This window comes from Rhinopithecus bieti, unplaced genomic scaffold (assembly GCF_001698545.2).
Source record: "Rhinopithecus bieti isolate Rb0 unplaced genomic scaffold, ASM169854v2 scaffold_77662, whole genome shotgun sequence".
Lineage (NCBI taxonomy): Eukaryota > Metazoa > Chordata > Mammalia > Primates > Cercopithecidae > Rhinopithecus > Rhinopithecus bieti.
The window spans coordinates 418,001-426,596 of NW_016829485.1; the positions used below are offsets into that span (position 1 = coordinate 418,001).

General features: G+C 46.8%; 1 protein-coding gene across 2 annotated transcripts in view; it reads left to right on the forward strand.

The window, feature by feature from the left end:
- Nucleotides 1-7,679, forward strand: part of FAM220A (family with sequence similarity 220 member A) — a 21,732-nt gene extending 14,053 nt beyond the window's left edge. The window contains exons 2-3 of one of the 2 annotated variants that reach the window (XM_017864781.1): nucleotides 4,842-5,700; nucleotides 7,480-7,679. In XM_017864781.1, the coding sequence (XP_017720270.1) occupies nucleotides 4,923-5,699 (777 nt within the window). In that variant the 5' untranslated portion in view covers nucleotides 4,842-4,922 and the 3' untranslated portion in view covers nucleotide 5,700; nucleotides 7,480-7,679. Of the gene's footprint in view, nucleotides 1-4,841; nucleotides 6,642-7,479 lie in introns of those variants that run through there. The other variant, XM_017864780.1, reaches the window with a different exon arrangement.
- Nucleotides 7,680-8,596: the final 917 nt, after the last annotated feature.

An 8,596-nucleotide genomic window follows, 5' to 3' on the forward strand; every position in this document is an offset into this window, starting at 1 on the left:
AAAAAAAAAAAAAAAAAATTAGCCAGGCATGGTGGTGGGTGCTTGTAATCCCAGCTACTCAGGAGGTTGAGGCAGGAGAATCGCTTGAACCCAGGAGGCGGAGGATGCAGTGAACCAAGATTGCACCATTGCACTCCAGCTTGGGCAACAAGAGTGAGACTCCATCTCAAAAAAAAAAAAAAAAAAATTAGTTGGGCATGGTGGTATGGGTGCCTGTAATCCCAACAACTTGGGAGGCTGATGCAGGAGAATCACTTGAACCCAGGAGGCGGAGGTTGCAGTGAGCTGAGATTGTGCTACTACGGTCCAGCCTGGGTGACAGAGTGAGACTCCGTCTCAAAAAATAAAAACCCTGGCTGGGCGCAGTGGCTCACGCCTGTAATCCCACCACTTTGGGAGGCCAAGGTGGGTGGATCACCTGAGGTCGGGAGTTTGAGACTAGGTTGATCAACATGGAGAAACCCCGTTTCTACTAAAAATACAAAATTAGCCAGCCATGGTGGCGCATGCCTGTAATCCCAGCTACGCAGGAGGCTGAAGCAGGAGAATCAATTGAACCCAGAAGGTGGAGGTTGCAGGGAGTCGAGATCGTGCCATCGCACTCCAGCCTGGGCAACAAAGTGAAACTCCATTTCAAACTAACTAACTAACTAACTAACCAACCAACCAGGCTGGTTGTGGTGGCTCACGCCTATAATCCTAGCACTTTGGGAGGCCAAGGCAGGTGGATTGCCTGAGCTTAGGAGTTTGAGACCAGCCTGGGCAACTAGTGGAACCCCATCTCTACCAAAATACAAAAAATTAGTCAGGCGTGGCAGTGTGCACCTGTAGTCCTAGCTACTTGGGAGGCTGAGGCAGGAGAATTGTTGAACCTGGGAGGCGAAGGTTGCAGTAAGCTGTGATCCTGCCACCGCACTCCAGTCTGGGTGACAGAGCAAGACTCCATCTCTTAAAAAAAAAAAGAAGTTGCTGGTGGAGATACCCCATTTTAACAACTCTGGACTAGAAGATTATGTAAAGTTTTTCAGAGTTTCTATAGCTAATTATTTTGTGCAAGAAACAGATCTGACCACTCTCTTTTGTTTGAGACATTCAACTCAGCTGGCTTCTTCTGGGACACTGAATTTTCCTGATATGCTTGGGGTCTTTCTCCTTGGTGTCTGTGGTGGGCCCGCCCCACCTTGTGTGTCTGTCTTGGTGCTCCTGGCCTTCTGTAGCACTTTCTGTCTTTGTCCCTTGACACGTTCTACCAGGGCCATCATTTTATCTACCTCTCAGAAGCTGGTGACTTCTGGATCTAGGTCCCCAGCTCTGACACCCATCTTGAGCTAAGACTTTTATGACTCCAACTGCTTGCCAAAGTTGCACAGTCAAACTCTGTATGTCCCAATCTGCACTTATCTTTCCTCCGGACCTGCTGCTGCTCCCATTTCCAGTTAATGACACTTTCATCACCCAGAATTGAAAGTCAGAAGCCTGTGAGTCTTCTCACCTCCGTCTGCATTGAATCAGTCACCAACTTTATTCTTATTTTTAAATTTTTATTTATTTATTTTTTTGAGACAGAGTCTCGCTCTGTCATCCAGGCTGGAGTGCAATGGCGCGATCTCAGGTCACTGCAACCTCTGCCTGTGGGGCTCAAGCTGTTCTCCTGCTTCACCCTCCCAAGTAGCAGGGACTATAGGCATGTGCCACCACACCCAGCTAATTTTTGTATTTTTAGTAGAGATGAGCTTTTACCATGTTGTTCAGGCTGGTCTTAAACTCCTGACCTCAGGTGATCCACTCATCTAGGCCTCCCAGAGTGCTGGGATTACAGGCATGAGCCACTGCACCCAGCCAGTCAACAACTTTTAAAAAATACTTCAGCAAGGCACGGTGATACACACCTGTAATCCCAGCTACTTGGGAGGCTGACGCAGGAGGATCACTTAAGAGGCCAGGAGTTCGAGACCACTCTGGGCAACATGGGGAGACCCTGTCTCTACAAAAAACAAAAAAACAAAAAAACACCTGTTCTTCAAGTCACCCACTTGGATCTCTTTGAATTGCACTTTCCTTTCTCGCTCTAGAGCTTTGTAATAAACTTCCGTTCCTGCTCTGATTAAAAAAAAATTTGCCAGGTGTGGTGGGCCTGCCTGTAGTCCCAGCGACACAGGAGGCTGAGTTAGGAGGATTGCTTGAGCCCAGAAGTTCAAGGCTGCAGTGAGCTGTGATCATGCCATTGTCCTCCAGCCTGGGTGGCAGAGTGAGACCTTGTCTCAAAAACAACAACAATATGAAACTTCAGTCTGTCCCTCCTTATGATCACAGCCTTTCTTTCTTTTTCCTGCTCTGTGGAATAGCCTCCTAACTGATGTGTCTATTCTGAACCATTTCCAGTCTGTCCATCACAGTGCAGCCAGAATAATTCATCTGAAATGCAAATCCAACCCTCCTGTCCTTGCTGAAGCTTCCTGGCTAGCTCCCATCACCAGCTCCCTGTGACATGGCCCAGGGCCTCTTTCTCTAAACTCCCTGCTTTCTCCTTCAGCCTCCAATAAAAATTGCATCCTTCATTTTCTCCCCAGTGTTTTTTTTTTTTTTTTTTAATTTATTTTTTATTTGAGATGGAGTCTTGCTCTGTCACCAGACTGGAGTGCAGTGGTGGGATCTCGGCTCACTGCAACCTCTGCCTCCTGAGTTCACGCAATTCTTTTGCTTCAGCCTCCCTCGTAGCTGGGATTACAGGTGTCCGCCACCACGCCTGGCCAAGTTTTGTATTTTTAGTAGAGACAGGGTTTCACCATGTTGACCAGGCTCGTCTCGAACTCCTGACCTCATGATTCGCCCGTCTTGGCCTCCCAAAGTGCTGGGATTACAGGCATGAGCCACCGTGCCTGGCCTAAATTTACAACAAATCTTAATGCAATTATACATCCATGTAGCATCAAGAGTCTCCTAGTTCCATAAGATTAGAGAAACAGCAGTTTCCTACCTGCCATTTCTCCATCTGCATCAGCCACTTTCAGCTGTAGCTGATCCTTTCAGTGTTGCTGCTTTTTAATTTTAATTTTTTTTTTTTTGAGACAGGGTCTGACTCCATCGCCCAGGTCAGAGGGCAGTGACTCGATCTCAGCTCACTGCAACCTCTGCCTCCCAGGCTTAAGCAATCCTCCCACATCATCCTCCTGAGAATCTGGGACTATGGCTGCTGCGTTTACAGGCGTGAGCCACCACGCCTGGCTGAGGGTGGTGGTGGTTTTTAAGTGAACACATCACATGATGTGTTCAAAATTACATTTAATTTGTCACTTAATAAGGAAACTAATATGATGTTATAACCAGTTTAAAAGAAAATTCAGGGAACACTCAAAAGTGAATTTACAGATAGATGCAAAGCTGGCCAATATCCATAGGGCAGCGATCAGTACATTCCATGAGACTCATTTGTCTAATGAAACTAATCAGACTGTTTTCTTTGGACAGGAACTTGTTTGCCTTACTCTTAAGATTTTTGGCAAATGACAGAGTTGTAAAGCAGCTCAGAGACAATGAAGGTGCTGGTCCCGATAAAATTACATAACCTGAAGGATGCTCTGGGTAGCATGCCCAGTCATCGGATTTTTTGGTTCATTTCAAAGCCTTTTTGCAATTTTTTTTTTTCCTGAGATGGAGTCTCGCTCTCTTGCCCAGGCTGGAGTACAGTGGCGTGATCTGAGCTCATTGCAACTTCCACCTCCTGGGTTCAAGCGATTTTCCCACCTCAGCCTCCTGAGTAGCTGGGATTACAGACGCCTGCCACCACACCCGGCTAATTTCACTTGGCCAACATGGTGAAACCTCATCTCTACTAAAAATACAAAAACCAAGTTACCTGGGTGTGGTGGCAGGCACCTGTAATCCCAGCTACTTGAAAGGCTAAGGCAGGAGAATCACCCAAACCCGAGAGGTGGAGGTTGCAGTGAGCCGAGATCGTGCCGTTGCACTCCAGCCTAGGCAACAAGAGCGAAACACCGTCTCAAAAAAAAAAAAAAAAAAAGAAAACTCTATTATTTGCTAATTTGAGGGTGGGGAACTAAGCCCACAAAATGTTCTCTCCCAGGCCGGGTGTGGTGGCTCACTCCTGTCATCCCAGTACTTTGGGAGGCCGAGGCGGGTAGATCATGAGGTCAGGAGATCAAGACCATCCCAACTAACTTGGTGAAACCTCATCTCTACTAAAAATACAAAAAATTAGCAGATGTGGTGGCACACGCCTGTCACTCAGTGTGGGCGACAGAGCAAGACTGTGTCTCAAAAAAAACAAAACAAAAACCATAATTATGGCCGGGCGTGGTGGCTCACACTTGTAATCCCAGCACTTTAGGATGCTGAGGCAGGTGGATCACCTGAGGTCAGGAGTTCAAAACCAGCCTTACCAATATGGTGAAACTGTGTGGAGACTGTCCTAAAGATCTTAGTGTTTGTTAGGCAATATTTGGTGAGTGTAGATGCTCTTAAGACCCATATGTCGGCCGGGCGTGGTGGCTCACGCCTGTAAATCCAAGCACTTTGGGAGGCTGAGGCAGGCGGATCACCTGAGGTCAGGAGTTTGAGACCAGCCTGGCCAACATGGTGAATCCCCGTCCCTACTAAAAATCTAAAAATCAGCCAGGTGTGGTGGCAAGCGCCTATAATCCCAGCTACTTGGGAGGCTGAGGCGAGAGAATTGCTTGAACCTGGAAGGTGGTGGTTGCAGTGAGCCGAGATCATGCCACTGCACTCCAGCCTGGGTGACAGAGCGAGACTCCATCTCAAAAAAAAAGAAAAAAGACCCATATGTCTTCATTTTAGAACTTTAATTTGATTCCCTTTCCTAGGTTCATATTGAGATCCATTGAAGGCCCTCCCGGACTGACGAAGGCGTGACCTCAGGCCCACCGCATCCAAGAACACGAAGCATGAGGGACAGAAGAGGGCCCCTCGGCACCTGCCTGGCACAAGTGCAGCAGGCCGGAGGAGGTGACTCGAACAAACTGTCATACAGCCTTAAGAAAAGAATGCCGACGGAGGGCCTTTGGCCTGCAGATGCACCCTCCTGGATGAATAAGCCTGTGGTTGATGGAAATTCACAGAGTGAGGCATTATCACTGGAAATGAGAAAGGATCCGAGTGGGGCTGGCCTCTGGCTTCACGGTGGCAGCCCAGTGCTTCCATATGTGAAAGAATCAGTAAGAAGAAATCCAGCCTCAGCAGCCACTCGGAGCACAGCCGTGGGTTTGCTCCCTGCTCCAACAGAGTATTTTGCTCAGGTGGCCTGCAGTGGTGTTGAAGCTCTGGAGCGGGACTGGCTCGGAGGAGGGCCCAGGGCCACCGATGGCTACAGAGGACAGTACACCAAAGGAGAGCCTCGGGTGTCACGACTGCTACGCCATCAAAAACTGCCAGATATGGGAAGTTTTCAGGATGACCCACCAAGTGCTCTTCCCAAGGGTCTGGGCTCTGAGTTGGAACCCTCTTGCCTGCACTCCGTCCTGTCTGCAACACTGCACGCGTGTCCCGAAGTGCTCCTGAATGATACAAAACGAGTTTTCCTTGACCATTTAAAGCCCACGTTTTCAAAGCAAACGATAGAATTCAAGAAAATGCTTAAAAACACCTCGGATGGTCTGCAGATAACGCTGGGGTTACTGGCTCTGCAACCTTTTGAATTAGCAAATGCATTATGCCATAGTTAAGGTACAAGCAGAACAATACAAATAGATTAATTTTAAGAGTTGTCTTAGAATGATTTCTTTCAGATTAAATCTGGATGCAAACTGTGCAGTCCTTAGGTTCCTGCTGTAGTTTGTACGACCCGGCAGACTTAAATTGAGTTTAAATTCAAAGCCAGTTGATGCGGAAGGAAATTTTTTAGCATGTGTTAAATTGTGACATATAAAGAGTTGGGAAACATTTCAGGAGATGATCATAGCCTTTATAAGTATCAGATTAGAACATACGGATTTACCATGAAGTTCTGTCTTCAACACCCATTCTAAAGGGCTACTGTCCCAAATCCTGTGTGTCCCTTCGGCTTGTCGATCACCCAATGGAAATGGATACTCGTAAAGTCTACACCACTGTACTTAGCGTAAAATCTTGTTGAACTTGTGGTAAGCTGTTACCATTTCTACATTTTGTAGAATGATTTTGGTCTACAGCAAAATTTGATCTCACTTTTCACACCCCTTTCCTTCCACTTGAAATGCAATGTAGACAGAGGCCCTGTGGTGAAAGTTGCAATATTAAGTTTACCTTTAGAAGATCCCTTCTTGGAACCCTGGCAGTGTTACCTTAAACAAGAATGAGCTCGGGAAAAAAGTAACTCAGTTACAGAGAAGGAAATCGAGTTATTTCCCTCATAAAAAGTTTCTCAGACTCTAGGAATTGCAGTATCTTGTAACCTAAAAATTTTCCAGTTGACTCTTTGTTGTCTGTTGATGACTTTAATAAAGATCATTTAAGGCCGTAAGTTTTTAAAGACTCCCAAAGTGAGGCTTAACCATTTTCAGGATTACTGATTGCATATACCAGTTTATGTTGTGTGCTGAATTACTATGCCATGTGCTATTTTAGTGTTTGGGGAAAATGAAAAATAAAATTTGTTCTTTAGCTTAATAAATATGTCTTATTTTATATGTGTGGTCTTGGTTCTTCTTGTATTTTTATTAATGCCATTGTCATCCTGATAGTTTTTATTATTTGAGACAGGGTCTTGCTCTGGCACCCAGGCTGGAGTGCAGTGGTGTGATCATAGCTTACTATAACCTTGAACTCCTGGGCTCCAGTGATCCTCCACCTCAGCCACCTACGTCGCTAGGACTACAGTTGCATGCCACTGTGGACATTTTTTTTTTTTGAGATGGAGTCTTGTTCTGTCACCCAGGCTAGAGTGCAGTGGTGCAATCTCAGCTCACTGCAAGCTCCACCCCCTGGGTTCATGCCATTCCCCTGCCTCAGCCTCCCAAGTAGCTGGGACTACAGGCGCTCCCCACCACGCTGGCTGAATTTTTGTATTTTTTAGTAAAGACATGGTTTCACCGTGTTAGCCAGGATGGTCTTGATCTCCTGACCTCGTGATCTGCCCGCCTCGGCCTCCCAAAGTGCTGGGATTACAGGCATGAGCCGCCGTGCCAGGCCTTTTTTTTTGTTTGTTTATTTTGAGATGGAGTTTCACTCCAGTTGCCCAGGCTGGAGTGGAATGGCGTGATCTCAGCTCACTGCAACCTCCGCCTCCCGGGTTCAAGTGATTCTCCTGCCTCAGCCTCCCGAGTAGCTGGGATTACGGGTGCCTGCCACCATGCCCAGTTAATTTTTGTATTTTCAGTAGAGATAGGGTTTCACCATGTTGGACAGGCTGATCTCAAAATTGCCGACCTCAGGTGATCCACCTGCCTAGGCCTCCCAAAGTGCTGGGATTACAGGTGTGAGCCACTGCACCCGACCCCCTAATACTTTTTTTTTTTTTTTTTTTAGACATCAAGATAGGTTGCCAGTGCACAAGATTAGAAGCAGAGCTTGAAAAACAATATAAAGCTAGACCGGAACTCAACTCTCACTCTGCTCCCAGAAAACAATGAAGTCGTGCCTTGTGATCCTTTGGGTTGGTGCTCAGAGTCCCAAAGAAAAAGTCCTATGAGACAAACCATCTCCATCTAATCTAAGTGACCCTGCCTTGGTGGAGCAATTAAAACCCTGCTGAACAGCCATGCCCTTTTGGTGTCACTGTGATCTATTGCAAGGTGAGAAGAGGACACTTTTAAGTGTTTTGAAATAGGGAATGTTTTCTTGTCAAGCCCTCCTTTTACTTCCCCCTTTTTTTTTGAGACGGAGTCTTGCTCTGTCGCCCAGGCTGGAGTGCAGTGGCGCAATCTCGGCTCACTGCAAGCTCCGCCTCCCGGGTTCACGCCATTCTCCTGCCTCAGCCTCCCGAGTAGCTGGGACTACAGGCGCCCGCCACCACGCCCAGCTAATTTTTTTTTTGGTATCTTTAGTAGAGATGGGGTTTCACCATGTTAGCCAAGATGGTCTCAATCTCCTGACCTCGTGATCCACCCGCATCAGCCTGTCAAAGGGCTGGGATTACAGGCCTGAGCCACTGTCCCTGGCCTTTTCTTTTTTTCTTTTTTGAGACTGAGTTTTGCTCTTGTTTCCCAGGCTGGAGTGCAATGATGCGATCTCGGCTTACTGCAACCTCTGCCTCCCAGGTTCAAGCGATTCTCCTGCCTCAGCCTCCCGAGTAGCTGGGATTACAGGCATGCACCACCATGCCTGGCTAATTTTGTATTTTTAGTAGAGACGGGGTTTCTCCATGTTGACCAGGTTGGTCTCGAACTCTCTACCTCAGGTGATCTGCCCACCTTGGCCTCCCAAAGTGCTGGGATTACAGGCATGAGCCACATTGCCCGGCCTTCCTTTTTTTAAAAAATGAAGTTTACTCCTTCAGGATTGAACTTTCCATGACCCACCAACTGTTTTATTTCCTTTGTTTTGTAGGTTGCAAGTATATGTAGGTTCAGCCAATTGCAAAAGTACAGAATTCCCTATTAAGCATCCAGTGATATATTAATAATTTTTTATAGTTTTTTTTTTT